The 22,500-nt window shown below is 31.7% G+C and overlaps 1 protein-coding gene across 1 annotated transcript in view; it reads left to right on the top strand.

Moving 5' to 3' along the window:
- The window catches only part of LOC119568281 (laminin subunit alpha-like), a 57,060-nt gene that overhangs the window by 30,472 nt on the left and 4,088 nt on the right, over window positions 1-22,500 (top strand). The window contains exons 29-54 of the mRNA XM_037916741.1: window positions 3,052-3,666; window positions 3,988-4,118; window positions 4,233-4,383; window positions 4,516-4,627; window positions 4,764-4,878; window positions 5,315-5,482; window positions 5,988-6,150; window positions 7,597-7,751; window positions 7,934-8,076; window positions 8,579-8,718; window positions 8,850-8,983; window positions 9,255-9,398; window positions 9,762-9,961; window positions 10,197-10,405; window positions 10,748-10,989; window positions 11,881-12,110; window positions 12,303-12,596; window positions 12,785-12,953; window positions 13,182-13,337; window positions 13,448-13,672; window positions 13,917-14,136; window positions 14,356-14,455; window positions 14,645-14,886; window positions 16,138-16,341; window positions 18,021-18,125; window positions 18,354-18,383. Coding sequence (XP_037772669.1) covers window positions 3,052-3,666; window positions 3,988-4,118; window positions 4,233-4,383; window positions 4,516-4,627; window positions 4,764-4,878; window positions 5,315-5,482; window positions 5,988-6,150; window positions 7,597-7,751; window positions 7,934-8,076; window positions 8,579-8,718; window positions 8,850-8,983; window positions 9,255-9,398; window positions 9,762-9,961; window positions 10,197-10,405; window positions 10,748-10,989; window positions 11,881-12,110; window positions 12,303-12,596; window positions 12,785-12,953; window positions 13,182-13,337; window positions 13,448-13,672; window positions 13,917-14,136; window positions 14,356-14,455; window positions 14,645-14,886; window positions 16,138-16,341; window positions 18,021-18,125; window positions 18,354-18,383 — 4,797 coding nt within the window. The remainder of the gene's footprint in view (window positions 1-3,051; window positions 3,667-3,987; window positions 4,119-4,232; window positions 4,384-4,515; window positions 4,628-4,763; window positions 4,879-5,314; window positions 5,483-5,987; window positions 6,151-7,596; window positions 7,752-7,933; window positions 8,077-8,578; window positions 8,719-8,849; window positions 8,984-9,254; window positions 9,399-9,761; window positions 9,962-10,196; window positions 10,406-10,747; window positions 10,990-11,880; window positions 12,111-12,302; window positions 12,597-12,784; window positions 12,954-13,181; window positions 13,338-13,447; window positions 13,673-13,916; window positions 14,137-14,355; window positions 14,456-14,644; window positions 14,887-16,137; window positions 16,342-18,020; window positions 18,126-18,353; window positions 18,384-22,500) is intronic.

Raw genomic sequence — 22,500 nt, 5'->3', positions numbered from 1 at the left:
TCATTGATATGAATATCATTGATATGTGATCATATATGGACTCTACATACATATGAATACATACATATGGACTATACATACATTCAGCTACATAATCTACTAATAATACTTACATACATTACATACATACATATAAGTACATTATGACATATTCATATATGTTAAACATACATACATACATGAATACATACATGCATAAATACATACATGACATGACAGTATTATATAATATATATATGTATTTATTGTATTTTATTTAGTATAGATATATTATATTATATATTGATTTATGTACTTTGTATAGTATATAATACAGTACTAGTTATAGATTAATAATAATAAGATATATCATGTTATGTATATATTATATTTGATATTATATAAATAATATCATGCATAATGATACATAGATCTACATCTCATACAAGTACATATATACAGTATACCTCATAATACATTAATCATTCAGTGTTTGTGTTGTGTGTGTGTGTGTGTGTGTGTGTGTGGTTGTGCTTTGTTAATAATATATTATCTACTGTAAGACATCATACATACATTACAGAATGTGTACATAATACAGTCATAATACATACATGCTAAACATACATACATAAATTTAATATATAGTATGTATGTATTATTTATTGTATTGTATTATATTATAATATTTATTATGTTGTATATATTTATATTATTTGTTGTATGTTATTTTATTGATATATGTATTGATATGATATATGATATGTATTTTTAGTAGTTGTGTATTTTGTTGTATCATTGATCATATGTGATAGTTGTGTGTGTGTGTGTGTGTGTGTGTGTGTGTTGTGTGTGTGTGTGTATTGTGTATTATTGTGTGTGTGTGTGTGTGTGTGTTTGTGTGTTTGTTTTTGTTTGTTTTTTTGTGTGTGTGTGTGTGTGTGTTTCTAATACATACATACATATAGATACATTACAGACACTACATATACTACATATCAAAACATACATACACATACTTTCACAGACACATACATACACATACTTTCACAGACACATACATACACACACACACACACACACACACACACACACACACACACACACACACACACACACACACACACACACACACACACACATATATATATATATATATATATATATATATATATGTATATATATATATATATATATGCATAAATGCATACATATGATCATACATTCATACATAAGTACATATAAGCATACCTGCATACATACATTACATTCATTCAGTGTGTGTGTGTGTGTGTGTGTGTGTGTGTGTGTGTGTGTGTGTGTGTGTGTGTGTGTGTGTGTGTGTGTGTGTGTGTGTGTGTGTGTGTGTGTGTGTGTGTGTGTGTGTGTGTGTGTGTGTGTGTGTGTGTGTGTGTGTGTGTGTGTGTGTGTGTGTGTGTGTGTGTGTGTGTGTGTGTTTACATACATACATACATATACAAACATTCACAGACACATACATACACATACATACACACACATACACACACATACACACACATACACACACATACATACACATTATATATATATATTTATATATACACATACATATACACATACATATACATATACATATACACATACATATACACATACATACAAACACATGCACATGCATACATATACATACACATTCATGTATATATATATGCACACATACAGGAATACATACATATAAAACACCCGTCATCCATACATCATCATCCACCATCCATACCATCCATCATATTCCATCATCCATCCATCATCATCACCATCATCCATCACCATACATCCATCCATCCATCCATCATACATACATACATACATACATACATACATACATAAAATACATACATACATACATATATACATAATAATACATACATACATACATACATACAACATACATACATACATACATATACATCATACATACATACACATACATGTACATATACATACAACATACATAATAATACATACAATACATATACATACATACATACATAACACATCATGTACATACATATCAGACAGACAGACAGACAGAGAGACAGACAGACAGACAGACAGACAGACAGACAGACAGACAGACAGACAGACAGACAGACAGACAGACAGACAGACAGACAGACAGACAGACAGATTCAGATGAGTTGATGCAAGAAGATAAAGAAAGGAATTCAGTTGACATTTTGCGGTGCAGCACTATAGCAGGACAGGAAGTGTGTGGATGGAAGATTATTTTTAGATCTGAGCCGGACTGGCTGGCAGCCAACCTGTATGGGCGTAGAGACATCACTTCTGGTGTCTGATAGTGATGTTGTATGATAATAGAAGCATTTTGATATTGATATCTCTTCATTGAGAAAAAACAAGTATTGATTAAGGATTTTGGATATGTACCCCCCTCCCCCCACCTACCCTCTCTCTTTTGTAGTATTGCGATATGCTTTCAAGTTTTTTTTGATTTTGGAGGGGGGGGTTTATTTTTTATTAACTTTTATTGGAAAAAAAAGTGATTTTGGCTGAAGATTAATTTTGCTGCATAAAAAAATAATTCAATATTATTAATTTCCAAAACTCCTCTTTAATTTCTACTATTTGTGTTGCACAGTGCCCTACCTTTGCAACACCTGTTAAGCTTTTTATACATTATTTTATCTTTACTCATTTATGTATGAGAACTTAGATAAACTGAACTACTGGATAAAGAAAAGAAACACTAATAGATTTTGGTTAGTTTAGTGACATGGTAAAGAAGCAAATACATTTAGGCTAGCAATGATGACAGACTGCCAACTGTGGGTGCCAGCTTATTCCTGTACCTATGAATGCCAGATATGAATATCTAGAGAATGTGCTTATAATGCCTATTCCTATGTTTAGATATCAAAAGAAATATAACAAGTATTTGTGATGGAGTCTGACAAATGTAGTCATTGCACAGATGAGAAGAACCAAACTGTAATGACTCCAGATTTTTATGAAATGAATGTTAGGTATCTTCTTAGTTGGTATTACTCATTCTTGGTCTGATGACTTAAGATCATCAGTTGAGACCTGACTTCTACCAAGGCACCATGAGTGCCTTGCGAATATGTATCTCACTCTTATTAGTGAGTGCTGTCTTGTGCCAGTATCGAGATCGAGTCTATAACACTGGCAGATCGAGGTCTGGATCCACAAGATATGGTCAATCCAGGACATCAGTATCCTCATCAAGATATAATGTTTATCGGCCCTTGGATACTTACAGGACACAGTATGGAAGTAATATTGTAACTCAGAATAGGAGTGTTGTATCTTCTACAAGACATCAATATGGACAGAATAACCCATCAAGATCCCAAACTACATATACTCATTATAGTCATACAAGAAATAAGGGAGCCACAAGCAGTGAGCATAGTGGATTTGGCACTGAGAGAAGTCGCCAGAGTGTCCAAGCAACAACAATTCCTCATGTAGAGTCATCCTATGGACTGACACACTATGGGACGCTGAAGGGCAGACAAGGTCAAAGCCGTGATAGGGGGTCACAACCCAGACCTTATACCCCACCCCAGGGCCGACTTGAAGGTCGACTTGGAAAGAAAAAGCAACGCATTGCTGGGGAAGGGTATGGGGAGGCCTATCTTGAGTGGTCAGAGTATGGCATAGGTGAGGCAGTCTATGACTAGAATTTCTATGGAATATATAGGGTAAATGACTGGTGACGATTTTTTTTCAGAGATTTGTTTTTGTTGCTACATTTATATCTATGCTTAAACAGTGCATTAATGTTGTTATGATTAGGAACTTTCAGGATACTTCATCTTCATTGAAGAAGGAATCTTATCAATGCGCTCTTGCATTTTACATCTTGATAAATTTTTACTATAAACCTGTTTTTTATTTTTTGTGATATTCATGATTTGGGTATTAGTTATTATAGAGGAATTAAAGTTAATTTTTCCTAATTATTTTATAACTCCTTTTCAGGTTGTACATGTGATGAGTGCGGTACAAGGAACTGCCAACATTTCTCTGGTGTTTGTGAGTGTTATGAAAATGTCATTGGGAATGACTGTAGCGAATGTGCTCCTGATCACTGGGGCTTTGCTTCATGTCAGGTATGGAATGGTTTACACTTTCAGTTCAGATATATTTTCCTTGAAGGTTGTTGACATGCTGCCACATAATTTATGTATAATTAATTAATTTCTTTTAATTACTTTTTTCTGTAGGGATGTCAGCCTTGCACATGTGGTGCTGCATCTGTCAGTACGCAGTGTGATAGAGGAACAGGGCAGTGTGAATGCAGAAGTGGGGTAGGAGGTCAGCGCTGTACTCAGTGCAAGCCTGGGTACTGGAACTACTCTGAGATGGGTTGCCAAGGTATTGTTCACTTTCATTTTTTGAGTTTACAAAATATATTTTGAAATTTTTTGCTTTATTAATTTAAGTTAAGTTTTGGAGTATGAACACATCTATACTACTTATCAATAAATGTAACCTGCTGAATTACAGAATGCACATGTCGAGAAGGCTTTAGCATTGGTGTTGGTTGTGATCCTCTGACTGGTCAGTGCTCTTGCTTGCCTGGTGTGATTGGAGCAAATTGTGATGGCTGTCCTTACAGGTAGGTTCTCTCTCCCGTATGACATAGATATGGCTAGAATTGAAAATGAAGGCAAAAGGTTTTAAATACATTTTCATACTGAAAATTGCTGCCAATATTTGGAATGATAGGTACTAAATATTTGCTTTGTTTTCAGATGGGTTTTGATTGATGGTGTTGGATGCCGTGAATGTGATGAGTGCGTTCATGCCCTTCTCGATACAACAGATGAACTCTCACGCCTTATTGAACCCACTATTGTTGAATTTGAGGTAAATATGAAGCTATTGGTACTATACACACAAGACCACTGAATAGAATTTTGCACTACCTATTTGATTATAATGAATGTAGCTATTTTCAGTACCTATTTTTAGTTTAGAAAAAAATTAAATGAGCATTATGGGCAAATTTTTTTTTTTTTGTAAGTTTCTTATTTATCTCTAAAATGGAATATTTTCTTCCCATAATATGCTAAACAATGAATTAAATTTGCCAGCATAAAAGTATTGGGAAATGTAAGCCTTTGATTTATGTGCTTTAGGGAATAGAGGTCTGTAATTTGAGTGTAAAGTGGATGGTTTTATATTTTGCCTGATCAACAAGCAAAATATAAAAATTCCAAGAAAAAAAGATATGTAATAAAATTTTGTTGTCAGATAATTATTGATTGAGTCATTAACTAATATATAATTTGTTCTTTTTCAGTCGGCAGCACACAGTTACTTCTTGAACCAACGCCTTGAGGTCATCAACTCAACAATGAATGAGCTGAAGCCAAAAGTGGCCCTTATGGACATTTCAGAGGAAGATACCAAACCTATCCAAGATGAACTCGAGTCCATTAGGAAAGAGGCTCAGGCTGTGTCCGGAAGAGTTAGTATTATTATCTTTGGATTGTCTTTGCTATCTTTTAGGAATTTGTGGCATAATTGAGAATTTAGATCAGTTACTTTTGTCATCATCATCATCTTCATTGTCACTGTCATTATCCTTGTCATTGTTATTTTCACGTCATTGCAATCCATATTCTCATCATCAGTGTCATTGTAACCTGTATTCCCATTGTCAGTTTCATTGTAATCTGTATTTTTGTTGTCATTGTCATTGTAATTATCATTTTCATCAATCATTGATCATGGAAACCACCCACAAATCACAAACCAGTCACCCTCATTGCCATCGTCATTGCCATCATCATTGCCATTGTCGTCGTCTTCGTCATCATAGTTATAAAGACATATTACTGTAGCTTTGAGTTTCCCCTATAAAGTTGTAGTAAAGTTTGAATTTTCTGATTTTACTTATTGTGAATATGTCATGACTTGCTGCATGTAATCAAAACATGCTTCCTAATCATTGCTTTTTTTATACACAACAGGCAGGCATTGTGTTGGACAGAGCAGGAGACTCAGCTGGTGAAGGATCTGATGTGCACAAGGAAGCTCTGGATGTAGAAATGCAGCTGAATGAAGCTTTCTACACTGTGCGTGGCATCATTGGAGAGATTAACAGGCTGGTCATTGGCCTAGAGACTGGTGCAGGTGAGGTGATGGATTCTATGGGACCAGCTAAATTATCTTATATATCTTATTTATAATGTATTTTTCCTTTTTTATTTTCTTAATAGCAGTTGCACATTATCACACAGGCTTTAAGTCTCACCCTCACTCGCACCCTTACCCTCACCCTCACCCTTACCCTTACCCTTACCCTCTTCCTGTCTCTCTTTTTCCTTTACCTCATCCTTACCCTCACTCTCATCTTTTCCCTGACTCTGACCCTCACCTCACCTTCCTCCTCACCCTCACTCTAACCCTAACCCTAAACCTAACTCTCACTCTCACTCTCCCTCTCACTCTCACTCTCACTTTCACCCTCACCCTCTCCGTACCCTCACCCTAACCCTAACCCTAACCCTAACCCTAACCCTAACCCTAACCCTAACCCTAACCCTAACCCTAACCCTAACCCTAACCCTAACCCTAACCCTAACCCTAACCCTAACCCTAACCCTAACCCTAACCCTAACCCTAACCCTAACTTTCACCCTCACCCTTACCCATATCCTTACCCACACCCTTACCCATATCCTTACCCACACCCTTACCCTTTGCCCTTACCCTTGCCCTTACCCTTGCCTTTGCCCTTACCCTTACCTTTACCTCTACCTCTACCTCTACCTATACCTATACCTTTACCATTAGCATTACCATTACCATTAGCACCTCACCTTCACTTTTACCCTTACACTTACCCTTTCATCTTTACCCTTACCCTTACGCTTACCTTTACCCGCAGTCTTGGCATTACCAATACTGTCAAACTTACCCATTATCCTCAAACTTACCCTCACCCTTACTTTTACTCTTACCCTAGCTTTTACCCTTACACTTACCCTTACTCTCACTCTCACCTTTTCCCCCACCCTCACCCTTAATCTCACCCTCACCCTTACCATTACCCTTACCCACAGTCTTAACATTAGCATTACCATTACCCTCTAATTTTTCCTTACCCTTACCCTTATCTTTACTCTCACCCTTACCCTCACCCTTACCCTTACTTTCACCCTTGCTTTCACTCTTACCTTACCCTTGCTTTCACCTTTACCCTCTCCCTTTCCCTCACCCTCAACCTTACCTTACCCTGCCCTCACCCTCACCCTTATCCTTACCCTTACATCTCACCCTTACTCCCTGCACTCCAGCAGCACACTTTGACAAACACAGTTTTTGTGCTCATTAGATATGTTGGCTTACTTATTATCCTGATTAATTAAACACTACACCTATGAAAGCTGGATGAAGTACCACAGAATTAATGTATTAAACATTATCATTTTGTTTGGATTATAAAGATTAATAGTAATAGAAAAAGAAGATAATCATAGATATGTGGAGAATGAAGTAGAGGAAGTTAGGTAAAGAATAAGGCAAAGTATTTTTTTTTTTTTTGAATAATTACTATGGAACACATTTATTTTGCAGGTGCCCACCTTGAGCAAGCCGTTAATGAAGCAGAAGTTATTGTAGCAGTCATGCAAGATCGCAGCTTTGAGGAATTCCGTGATAAGGTGGAAGTAGAACTGGAATTGTCCAAGGAATTGTTGGACAAGATCAACCTGTTCTACGAGCCAGTTAAGGTTAGAAATTTACCCTATTTGATTTTCAATAAGAAAATTATCTGAGCTGTAAACCATTGCTCAATATTTAAAAGTTATCAAGATTCTTTGTGCTGTTGATATTGCCCCTAGGGGAACTTTGTACTTGTAGGGTCTTGATATTACTTTGTACTCCTTTTTCTGATTTTTTGGCTTTTCCTCAGGAACATAATAAGGCAGTCGGTGCTTATGCTGATCAGCTAAAGGACTTTGATAAAAAGCTGGAGGAAATGCAAGGTTTCATTCAGAAGGCCCAGATGCAAACAAACGATGCTGGGGAAAGAAATCGTAACAATAAATTATTTGGGTAAGAGTCATTAACTTCAGTAACATGCTGCTCTTTTATTAATTTTAAGATTGAGAAAATTTGTTAATAAAATACTGTTGGAGTTCCAAAATTTGTGTAACATAAATCTGCACGATATCGTGAAACATTAGTTGTAGGCATTTATTTCAAAATAAGGCTTGGAAAATTTCAAGAGGTAATGAAAGAAAAGCAATATTTAATATTTTTTTCTTTTAATTTATTTGAATTGCTAGTAAAGCATGAAATGCTTTGAAACAAAGTACATTCTTTTTCTTTAGTACTATATTATAGGACTGGAAGTTAATATCTGTGTTAACGATAACAGTAATGACCAACGGCATATGATATTACTAATTGTATGTTTTATATATAAGATTGATGTTTACCTATTATCATATTAAATGCTATGGTATACTGGCTGCATGTATAACTGCTGTGAAAGAACAAAGATATTTCCAAGAGAGGATTTACCACTTTCATAAAAATTTCACTTCTCCACCAGGTATGAAGCCCTAAAGAAGAAGATAGATGAAGCAAATCGTGTGGGCAAGGAAGTAGATAGTGACTTAGAGAAGTCACGCAATCGAGTTGATGAAGCAAACAAAAATTACCTCAATGCTTCAATGAACTATGAAGAGCTGTGTATGTTTATCTATTCTGTGTAGATATTAATTGTTTTTTCATTTCAGTCATGTGATAGAAAATTGTAAACAATGAATCCGAATTGCCTCAAGCAAAAGTTCATAATTAAGACATGTACATCTCTATTACAGTGCTGGAGTTGGAACGACTGCATGCAGCCAGATCCACACTTAATACAACAGTGTTAGAAATAGTTCAAGAATTAGAGGAAGCACAGTTACCAGCAATGAAAGCTAAAGAACATGCAGAAGTGCTCAAAACAAGGGTATGCTAATATTCTTACTGTTTAGTCAACATTTTTATTTTAGGATGAATTTTTTTCTCTTAATAAAAAATTGCAGAAAAGTGATATCTGTGGCACAGTAGATAATAATTGAGAAATTTTTATTTTGCTGTCCATTATAATGATGATGGAAATCCATGATCGCCAACATCCTTGTAGGACAGGGCACTTGAAAAAAAAAATAAAAGAAAAAAAATACAATTCCATTTTAGAGAAAATTCTTGAATTATTCATATTTCAAATATAATTACAGGCTGATGACTTAGACAGTCTGCTTGCCGACACCCGAGAAGTTTCTGAAAAGGCTCTTGCAGCTGCAAATGCATATATGGACATTGTGAAAGCAATTGAAGATGCACGCCAAGCTGCTGAAGCAGCAAAGGAAGCAGCTATGAAGGTAGATATTATAATTTCTGTAAAAGTATTTTCAAGCACAGAAAGTCTGGAAGTAATTTGTATATTAGGATGAATTCCAGCTTTAACTGAGAAAAATTTTTTTTTTTTAGCAGACTATATGATTGCAATGATTTTAGATGATCTTAGATTTCAGTTATTATTAGAATGAAGGACTGTGCATGAGAAGTGATAATGTTAAGACTTTTGAGCATGGCAGGAAATAAAAAGATGTAACAGAAGGAACACAAAAAATGTCTGAGTGAAATAAGTAAGCAGGTTAATGGTATTATGATAAACACTATCATTATCCCTGTTGTGATTGTCATCAGTATAATATCTTTATTCCTTCTTTTGTTTTTCCTAGGCCCTGGAACTTTCAGGAGGTGTTAGTGATGATGCAGTTGTATCACAGAGGAAATCAGAAGAGAAATATGAAATGGCAGAGTTGCGTTCTCAGCAAGTGGAAAGCGAGTTGCAGCCCCAACTTGCGCAGGCTGAGAGGGATGTCCGCACCCTTAGAGATATGAATACATATATTAGTGATACTGTTGTGGTGATTGGCAGGTTAATTGATTTTTTTTTTGTTTTTATTAATCTTAAAAAAAAAAAAAAGTTTTATTAGCCAGTTTATTATGGTTACTGTTGCTATCAGTATATCAGTACTGTTAATAGCAAAAACTTTGATTCTTTTCATTTGGATTAAGTACCCAAAATGTAAGAGAATATATGAAATTATATTCTTGATAAATTGCATGTGAGAAAGGGTATTTTTAGTAAAAAAAGTTTCCCTTTAAAACAGTGCATTGGACAGGCTGCAGCAAGAATCAATCGCAGATGAAGCATCCAGTCTAAAGGAAAATGCCATTCAATCAAGGGACCTTGCTGGGGAAGCCATTCTAAGCATAACTAATGTAGAGGATCAGCTTCCCGAGGCAACAGCTCGGTCTCGTCAGCTGATGAAGAATGTTGCTGATGGGGAAAAGGCCATTGAACTTGCAGACAGACAAGGTACTGTAACTTTGTTTCTGGTTTGCATGTATTATGATTGAAGTAACTATCTGTATTTATGGACAAGGTAAGTGAAATGTTTTTGTTGATAAGATAATATTTGTTGAGAAGTAATTGAAAAGATGTTTGAAGTAAAGCAAGGCATCCTAATATGTTATAAATATCCAGTCATAGAGATACAAGAATCCAATTTAATGTCTCATTTCCTAGACAGGGTAACTTACAGTTCAAAATATTTTCACTGCTGAATATAAAAGAAATGAGAAAAGAAAGAAAAAGAAAAAAACTTATTAGCATCATTCAGAAAGGATAAAGAGTAATATAGCATTCTTCAAAAAAAAGTGGAACAGGTTGAACAGCAGGTGCCAGAGATGATGGAATTGGCAGCCAGCCTACGCCAAAAGAAGGAATCCATCCAAATGAAAGGCATTGATGTGGGTGACCGACTCAAGGAATTGCGCCGTTCCATCCAGAAAACACGCGAGCTGGCCAACAAGATTAAAGTTGGTGTTGACTTCCAGCCCAACACAACAATTGAGCTCCAAAATCCAGAGGATATTACGAAGGCAGCCACATCCACCAAGGTATGTTGGCTGGTTTTAAGTGTATTATGATTTTTTTTTGTCTCCCAGGAGATGAAACACTACTGAAATAGGAATAATTTTTTTTTTTTTCCATTCCTCTTGTGGTAGTGTTCCATTTCATCTAAGTGTACACTCTACAGTGTTTGTCTCCCTGCCTTTTTTATAGACTTATATTCCTCTTCTTCTTGTATAGATTTGGGTCCCTTTTTTCTGCATGTTTAGTTGTGTATGTTCCTTCTTTTTATGGCTTGTGTTCTTGCCTTTTTGTAGATTTATTTATCTATCCACCTTTTTGTGGGCTTCTTCAACTACCTGCTTTTGTAACCCAGTGATACTGGGGTGGCAAAAATGCATGTCATGTCCACTGTGTTTTTTGTGCCTATTTGTCTTTACACATAGTTAGCTCTACAAATACTTAATTAACAAGGAATCAGTTACAAGTCTTCTTACCTTTATTACCTATTTGCCTATTTTCATGATTTTGGGGAAAATTGATTTTTTTAAAAGGCTTTTATTGTTATTAGTGTTTTTAATACCATTATGATAATCATGATGTCAATTATAATAACAACAACATTAGAAAAAATATTTTCCTGAATATTCAATGAAGGGGGAAATCAGGTGGAGTCGCATAAGCCTTGGTGGTGAGCTGTCCATGTGCAAATAAAATCCATGCTAAGGGAAGTTCATTTGTATGTAGAACTACTATTGAGATTCATTTGCAAATTATTTTCATTTACATATCACATTAAAATATTTGAAAAATGAATGTTTAGTCAGCTGAGAAAATATACCCACGTGTTTTTGCATTTGTTTTTGATAATTTAAAAAATGTGGCTACATATATTTTATATAATATTTCTAACTGTTATCTGCATGTATCACCCACAGGTATCAATGTTTGTGCGAACAGATGAACCTTCAGGATTGCTGATGTTCATGGGAACCCCAGTTGGAGGCAGCAAATTAATGCGCCGCACTAAAACCGATGACTTCATGGCCTTGGAAATGGACAGTGGATTTGTCCGCCTCACAATGGACTTGGGTGATGGCTCTCACTCCATTGAGAACAATAAGCTGCGCATTGATGATGGCGTTTGGAGAGAAATTAGGGTTGACAGGTCTGGTTATTGCCCTTTGAAAAATTTATTATAAGTAATTTTTTTTTTTTGAATGAGTGTTTACCATTTGCTGTCAGAAATATGTATATGTTTGGAGGGAAGGGAATATGAAATGAAACTGGTTGACACAAACTTAGAAATAGCTCATTAAAGCATAAACTTCCAAAAAACGCAACTAATTCTTAATTCCAGGACGGGTAAGCTTGTGAAACTAAGTATAGTTTATGAAGATGAGGACAAGAATGAGGCAATTGCATCTGTGGAAAATGAGTTACCTGGAACCTTCTCCGTCTTCAACCTTGATCCGGGTGTGTCAAAGATATTCATTGGTGGAATTCCACCAGGAGTTCAGGTAGACAGCGCCATCCGCAGCACCTCTTTCTATGGCCAAGTGGAAGACTTCAGGCTCAATGATCGTCCTATTGGTCTGTGGAACTTCATGTCTAATGGCACTAACAACATTCAACAACACGGTGCATTGGAGAGGTAATAGGAGTGTGATGTGTCATAGACCAAGATTCATTCTTTTTTCATGGCTGATGAGAGTATTATGTGCTTCATTAGTTTTTTTCTTTGTGAAAATTCAACAGTTGAAAGAAAATGTGATATTAAGATGAATTAGTTATTATGGGAGAATCTTTCAGAAAGCAATTAATTTCTTAATGTATTTTCAGAGATCGACTTGTAGATTTAGTTCCTCCAACTGGACTAAGATTTGATGGTAATGGATATGCAGCCATGGACACACGCAATGGCTACAGATTCAAGAAGAAGTTTGATCTGCAGCTTGACTTTAAAACATATGCAGAGGATGGTATCCTCTTCTTCATTACTGGTGCTGAGGTATGTATAATGTATAATGGACTAACATTGTGAATGTGAATGAAAAGGGTAGAATATCCAACAGCAAGTAAATGTATCTAAATAACAGAAGATTAAAATGCTGTATTAGATTTATGAATATGAGAAATACACACAGCTGCATTCATATCATGATTATAGTAATAGTCTTGATGTTTGTTAAAGTAATCGGTAAAGCTATTATTAATAATGTTTTTCTGGCATTTTTAGGATCAGTACATAGCTGTTACCATGGAAGAAGGCCATGTGCTGTTCCAGTTCAACCTTGGAACAGGAGTAGCGACAATGAGGTCAGAGGAGACCTATCATGATGGAGAGTGGCACCATGTGGAAGTTGCAAGAGAGCAGAATAGAGGCATCATGAAGGTCAGGGACAGTATTATCATCATCAGATTTTGCTATTGCTAGATGCAGCTAACTTCTGTGGCAGTGATATATAATGAACATCTTACTATATTACATTTTATTTTTTTCAGGTTGATAGTAAGGGAGTCCAAGGAGAATCACCAGGCAGTGCAAAGCTTTTCACAGAAGTCCCACAAAGAATGTACTTTGGAGGCTTGCCTGGTGAACATGAATTTATTGATACAACAAATGATGATTTTGATGGGTGCATTGACAACATAGTCATGTCCTCTGTAGCTGTTGATCTTTCTAAGAGTACAGAAACATTGAGTACAGCACCTGGCTGCCCTGTTAAGGTAACTATTAGTGGTAATGGCATTATTTTGTTAATCATTTAGCATGAGAATGAACTTCCCAGTGTTATTAGTACCATTTTATGTTCTCTTAAACAGTTGGTTCGTTTATAAAGATTTACTCATTTCATTGTATATAGATGAACTGACTGCAAAGTTCTGCTGATGCTATGCTTTCCATCCAGTGACATGAAGTACAACTTGGCACAGCAAAATAGAGTGTACACAATTTAATGAACAATTTCAGGTGGCCAGCTTAGTATCCTTTGAAAAGATGGCTCCAGGCTATGTGAAGCACACTAGCCCTGATGGAACTGGCCTACAGCTCACCTTCAAGTTCAAGACAGATCAGCCAGATGGTCTCATTTTCTATACAACTACAAGGAACCAAGACAGTTATGTCTCTTTGTCACTGGCAGAAAGTGCTCTCATTTTGAGAGCTGCTCCAGGTGGAGAGCTTAGTACAGGTATGGCTTTTTTTACTTTTACATATTTTGCTGATGTTAGAGAGTATGTTCTCTGGATTACAAAAATATGTTATTTTAGAGAATGAAAGCATTATGCATGGAAGTAAGGGTAAATAACAAGGCTTTTATTTCAGAATTTCAAGGAAAGGGGAGCCATGAGCTTTTTAAAATCCCAATTATGAGTGTAAGCACTGATCTAATTTGCTTTCATTTTTGCAGGGTCCTACAATAAATATAATGACAGCGAATGGCACGTTGTTAATGCTATTCGTGAACATAACCAGCTTCGTCTCCATGTTGATGACTTTGAAGATTTCAAGTTTGTACAGTTCCAGTTTTGATAAATAATTGAAAAATATGCAATTGTTATACATTAGTTAGATTTAAACTGTACACAAGGTTGGTTTTAGTTTGTTGTTAATTAACATAACAAAAAGCCACAAGTAATTGTTGACAAATTTAACCATATTTGTGGTCTTTACTAGCTTTACAAATTTTTTCCCTCCAGGGTGTCTGTTGCACAACCAGCAGTGCCATTTGATGGACCTGTGTTCTTTGGTGGAGTACCAGCTGAATACAATATAGCAGCTGCCGCATCAGCAACAGATACTAACTTCTTTGGCTGCATTGGTGATGTCACGCTCAACAGCAAGATTGTGAACTTTGCAGAGAGCACTGACCGTCCAAGGGCACTATTGCAAAAATGCCACCTGGTGAGAAGCTCATCACACTTCCAGTCATCTACTTTCGGTAAGTGTATAGTTACTCTGGTTGATGCATGTTTGCTGGTTTATTATATTACAAATTAATTATTCATTTACTTTTATATATGAAACCACATTTTAAAAAGAGTTTTATCAAGTTTTGCTTTATTTTATATATTGATATCCTATTTTCATTTGATAGGACTGTCTCCAAGTGATATTTACATAATAGTTCATAACAAATATAGCCCCTTTTACAAAGCTGTGAAGAACAGATTAAGGTTGGAATGTGGAAACTCCCAAGATTTCTTTGTTCTAAGAATGTTCTTTCTTGGGAAATGTTGTATTTTTCTTATCTTATTGCAAGCATCCTCAAATAGAAATATTAATAAAGCGGTATTTTAATCCTTTATAAAGAATTTATATAATATGGAGAGAATAATGTGATCAGAAGAAAAGTAAATTTATCATTATTGACCTCTCTCTCTTGGCTTTTCATTTCAACTTCAGATAATTAATCTGAAGGAATTTGAAGTTAAATCATTCAATAACTCAGAAAAGATTAAAGTAAATTTATATATTGATTCCTAAATATCGAAGGGATATTCATATGGAATTTAAGTTGATTCATGCAGTAATTCAAAAGGAATCCTAAATAAATTGACTGATGAAGGGTATGTAGAGAAAGTGAGGCATCTCACTTGCAGTTATAATTGAATAAGAATGTGCAAATTAAGAAGATAAGCTCTGCATTGGTCAAATGAAGTGAATTTCAGGACTGATATAAATTGTATGCATGTGAAATATGTTATTATAAAGACAGTAATCAGCATTTTCAGGAAAAAAAAAATGATATGCTGTTAGGAATGCCCATATAATAAAGATAAGAAAAGTAATCTTTATGATAGATTATTTTTTTGCTTATGAATTTTAAAAAATACAAGCAGTTTGATCAATACTTCAATGATGTGAGTCTACAAAGGAATTATCAGTGAGTTTAATAATGCTTTGGAACTTGCTTTTCTGCATTTGAGAATAGAAGATGTGCATTGCATGATTTTGCCATTAATGCATAGCTAGATGGAGACATTGCTAGAAGCCTTAGAGTTTTTTCAGTTTTTTTTTTTAGAGTTTTCTTGTTTATCCATACACTAATAATGATTAAGTGTCAAGCATTAGAATACTCACCAAGTTTAACAAGTTCATTCGAGGGCCATTTGTTTATCCCATATATCCTGCACTGCAATCCTGCTAATGTTGACTTTGTTTGCTGCTTGTTTTGCGAATCGTGAACTAGGAGCAGGAAGAGAAACCAACACTAGTGCCCCTGGAGACATCCTCACCGTGCAGATTCCTGAAGTCGTGGAAGTGGATTTCGACTCCTCCTCTTATCCTCCTCCTTATGTTACCACTGATTCCTCCCCTCAGCTTGTCACCTCTTCTTCCTCCCCATTCCCCACCACTCCTCCCACTACCACTGAAATAGTCACTAGCACAACAGGTATTCAAGCAATTGTAATAAAGAATGTTTTAGTTGTAAGTGTATTTTCTGACACATGCAAATGTATAGTCACAAATATGGTCACACATAATTATCCATGCACACCTCCATATACCTATACCTATGTTCACTCTCATGTGATTTAATGCATGTTTAAACACTTTTACACATTTTAATACACATATCTTCTCACACATTGTTTGCATCTAACTGTTGTCATGTACATGCACACACATACACACATGCACAGACTCTGACATGTGCACACGGACAAGGGCACCCACACCCCAACTACACCACTCCCACACCACAACACACCCACACCCACACCTACACCTACACCTACACCTACACCTACACCTACACCTACACCTACACCTACACCTACACCTACACCTACACCTACACCTACACCTACACCTACACCTGTACCCACACTTACACACAAAAGCTTATTTACACACACATCTACAAGCATGCACACAGGCACATTCATGAGCATACACATATATATATTTTGACATTTGAATTCTCATTGTACAGCTAGTGTATTTAAAAATACTGTTTTTTCTTTTCTTTAAATTTTACTTATTTCACCCTTTTACTGTACTAAAAGTCCCTGTATGTATGATTTCCCCTATAATATTTTTCCCATGTTGATACTGAAGGAAGCCCCTGATAATGTCTTATTATGCATGGGAATCTTCTAGTGATTATTGGGAACAGAAGGAATATGAAATTGATATTAATTTATAAATGTTATGAATATCTGAATAATACATTGGTTTTTGAAACTTTTTATACTTCCTGGAATTGTTCCTAAATGCATTATACATCCTGTTTGCTACAGTTCATCTTATCCTCATGACTTGGTACTGTAATATAGTTCTATGAATGTCTAAATACTGCATTGGTTCTAGTATTTTTTTAAGAAACTTGTGATACTTCCTGGAATTGTTCTTCTTTGCCTTGTATTATGCACTTACTATGGTCCTATTTAGTCTTAATTACAGTTCTTAAGTACAATGGTATGGAGCGTAATCAGCTCCTTTTGCTGTGCTCTCATTTTCCCTTTCCAAGTTGTAACTCCCCTCTTTTGAACTGCCTCTTTTGTTCCTTTAATCTTGGATACAGGTAAAGTGTTCTCTTTCGTCAGTTTTGTGTCTTAAGAAGTATCATCAATACCTGAATCAAATCATTTGCATGTGAGGTTTACTGTTAGAATAGTTTTCTATGGGTTTGTTGAAAAAAGGAAAGAAAGAAAGAAAAATAAAAAATTACAGTACAACTATTTGTTCTTGGATTGCTGGCTGGTATAGAGACAAGTTTTTTTATTTGATAATTGCAATTTAATCTGTTGCTAAATTTGTAAATCCTGAAAGAAAGATTTCTTTTTTTATAAGACCTCAATTGGCAAGGAAGAGATAATTCAAAGCAATATATAGTTTGTTAATTAATTATTTTGTTTATATAACTCATATCTGAACGGACCTTCAAATATATGGTTTTGTTATTTTTAAAAGATTGTGTTTCTGCATTTCATCAAATACCTGAGCACAGAGTCATTAGAAATATAGATTCAATATAAATTCTTAATCATAATACTACGTACCTATTATTGATGCTACTATTTTCATATCTTAAAATTGATATTAATTGAAAACCATTATTGTTAACAGAGGAGATCCTAGCAGAGGTGGATGAGACTGACCTTGCTGAAAGCTGTGCTCTTCCTGTTGAACCTGCAGAGGAAGAACTAGATGAAAGTGCTGGTTTCCGCTTTGGTATGTAGAAAATTTCTCATAACCGCCATTATGTAAATACATTCAGTTTGATACTAATAGGATTCCCATTATGTATATAGATGTGGTCTGATAATTAAATGCGTTCCTAAGCTTATTATGAAGTTCAAAGAATGTTGATGACATTTAGGAAAATGCGATGGTGTATGATTTTTTAAAAACCTCTGTTGTGTGATTGTGTCATTTCATAAGCAAAATTTTCCCCCTTAGACGAAGATCACCCGGTCGACTTGAAATTTGGTGAGTCGGTTTGCAGGTAGCTCGATAATACCTTGAGCATAACATGAAGTAATCTTGGTGATTCTAGATAGATGGTGTGTTTAGGTGTCTCTACAAAAAATTGAAAAACATAATTGAAGAACATAATGAACCTGCCTTCTAACCTCAAGACAAGTGCACATATCACACCTGGACTGTAACCACCTTGCATATTTTCAACCTATTTCTGTTAACAGGCAAAAGGTTTCTTCTTACAGTCATATATAACACGGTTAGAGCAGCTTTCATGAACATATGAAAAGGAAGTTCTCTGAAGATTTATGTGAAAGTCATTAAAGAAGTAATCATTACAATATTATTACTATTGATTTGATACATGAATAGTATGCTTTCAAGATATTTCAAAAGTTTTACCAGGTAATATGCAACTGTTAAAACCCCAAAGAATGTAATCTTACCTTGAAATTACAGCACAAGGTTATAAAATTAGGCTGTAAAAAGGGAATTTTCTTAGTTTGCCTATTATCACTGCTGCTCCAAGTGTATTATATGTATTAAACATGCATGCAAATGTTAATTCAAGCCATATATTTGATGTTCTAACCCAAAGTAGGTTTGGTATACTTAAAATTGCATGTTTTATGGGTAAATTAATTGAGATATCTTTGGGTTTTAATTGTATTTTAATGCAAGTATGTTTTTGTTAAACTTTGGGGTATATGAACAAGTATACTAATGTGTGCACATGACTTTGTGTGCATATCTTTGCATGGGTGTATTTGTGAATGTGCATGCACAGGGTCATATTGTGAATGGAATCACTGTTTGATTCAGTTATTTTCTTGCCATTATGAGGCAGTATATCAAAACTGCTCCAATCATTATCATGTACCTAAAAGGTTTTTAGCATTCATCCTTTTCATTTATGACTTCATAGTATATATATATTTGTATATATATATTATAAAATATATTATAATATATATATATATATTAATATATTAAAATTTTATATATGTATATTGTAATTTTATATAAATATAATATGTATGTATATAAATATATATATATATATTGTTTAAAATATGTATATGTATAATTATGTATATATAGTTATGTATATATATGCATATGTATATATATGCATTGTATATATATGATGTATATATATGCATATATTATATGCATATATATATTGCATATATATATATATGGCATTATATATATATTTTGCATTATATATATGCATATATATTATGCATATATTATATATGCATATATTACATATGCATATATATATTTTTATAAAGCATAATATAATATTATTATTATATAATAATGCATTTTTATTATATATATTATAATATATATTATATATATATATATATATATAAAATTAAACTAATATATATATATATAATATATGCATATATATATGCATATATATATATGCATATATATATATTTATATGTATTATATATGTATATATATTATGTAATATATATTTATATATGTATATATATAAAGTATATATATATGTATATATGCTATGTTATATATGCATATGTATTAAAATGTTTTATATATGCATATGTTATATATATGTATGTATATATGCATATATATGTATATATATATGCATATTATATATGTATAATATAATGCATATATATATGTATATAGTATATATATGATATAGTTTTTATAATATGTATATATTTTGTTTAATATCTATTAATGATATATGTATATATGTATTAATATATATGTATTATATTTATATTGTATAATATATGTTTTATAATGTTATTATGTATATGTATGATATTATAGTCTATATATATGTATATGTATGTATTTATAGGTATTATTATGATATATTATTATATGTATATATGTATATATAATGTTATTATGTATATATAATTGTCTATTATGTATATAAATGTTATATATTATTTTATTATTGTTTTTATATGTTATATATGTATTATATATGTAATATACATGCATATACATGTATACTGTATATCATGTATTATATATGTATATATTTAATTTTAAAATGTTAATATGTTATATATGTATATTATGTTATATATGTTTATATAATGTATTTTATATTTTATATATATGTATTATATTATATTATTATTAAAGTATATTTTATCTTATATATATGTGTTTTATATAATATGTATATATTTTAAAAATATATTATAATGTATATATATTGGATATATATGTATAATATGTATATTTTTATGGGATATTATGGTATATATTGTCTATAATGGTTAATATTATGTCGGTAATAATGTTAAGATTATATAATTGTATACTAATATATTATATAAAATATAAATGTAAATATATATGTATTGATATATTTATATTGATCTATAAAAATTATAATATATGTATATATAATATAATTTTATATTTTTAAATAAAATATTTTATGATATATATATGTATAGTATTATATGTATATATGTTATGTTATATGTTTACTATTATTGTATATAATTATATGATATGTATAATATATTATATATATGTATATTATTATATTATGTATAAAATTTATAAATATATGTAATATTGTATATATATGTATATAAATATATATTAACATGTTTTTATCATGTATATATATATTGTATATTTTTATAGATATATAATGTATATATGTATATATATGTAATATATGTATATTAAAGTATATATTGTATTTTGTATATTGATATATGTATATTAATATTATATATTATTATATGTTTTATATGTAATATATTATATTTTTTATATGTATTATGTTAGAAGTATATTATTATATGTATGTTGATATATATTTTGTTATATTATCTATTATGTATATATGTATGTATGATGTATATCTGTATATTTATGTATTTTGTATTAATTTTATATATATATTATATTATATTTATGATATCTATTGTATTGTATATATATAATATGTATATGTTAAACTTATATTATGTATAATATGTATATATATATGTATGTATGATTATATTGTTTTAATTAATATTGTATATATATATGTATATATATGTATATTATGTTATCATGTATATTTTATGTATATATTGTATTATATACATGGATTATATACATGTATATAATAATATTATTCTATACATGTATATATATTAAAGTTAAAACATTACATGTATATTATGTATATCTATACATGTATATAAATAAATGTATATATATACATGTATATATATACATGTATATATATATGTATATATATATGTATAATATATGTATATATATGTATAAATATATGATATATTATATATTATATTTTTATGTTATAATATTGTATATATATATTGTATATATTATTATGTATATTCTAAATTTTATTATATTTATATATGTTATATATGTATATTAATGTATATATATGTTCTTTATTATATATATTATATATATTTTATATATGTTAATTTTTTATTATATATATATATTATTTATATATATTATATAATTATGTAAAATATATATAAAGTATTATATATATGTATAATATTATATATATGTATATATATATATAGTTTTATACACAGACTATATGTATATATTTTTGATTTAAAATATAAAATTATAGTATATTATTATATATATATATATATATATGTATATATATATATGGTATTATATCTATTGTATTATATATTGTATTTTATTGTTATATATATATATATATATATATGTGGGGATATATATATGTGTATATATATGTAACCTATTATTATATATTATATATATATATATGATATTATATTAATATATATAATATATATATATATATATATACATATAAATTATATATATATATTTAATATTTTTATATTATTATATTATATATATATTTATATATTATATATACTTAATAAATATATATATATATATAAATATTTATGAATTTATTTTTTAATTAACAGAACTGGAAATTTTAATAATAAGAATTAAATATATATATTAATTTTTTTTAAAGAATAATATGGGGGTGTCTTATGAATATAAATTTAGTGATATTGTCCTGATTAAGTATACTGCAAATTATATTTAAGTAAATATTTTAAATCCAAAACACAC

The sequence above is a fragment of the Penaeus monodon genome, chromosome 43, assembly GCF_015228065.2.
Source record: "Penaeus monodon isolate SGIC_2016 chromosome 43, NSTDA_Pmon_1, whole genome shotgun sequence".
Lineage (NCBI taxonomy): Eukaryota > Metazoa > Arthropoda > Malacostraca > Decapoda > Penaeidae > Penaeus > Penaeus monodon.
The sequence above is the reverse complement of the archived record's forward strand: the minus strand, read 5'-3'. Positions and strand labels throughout refer to the sequence as shown.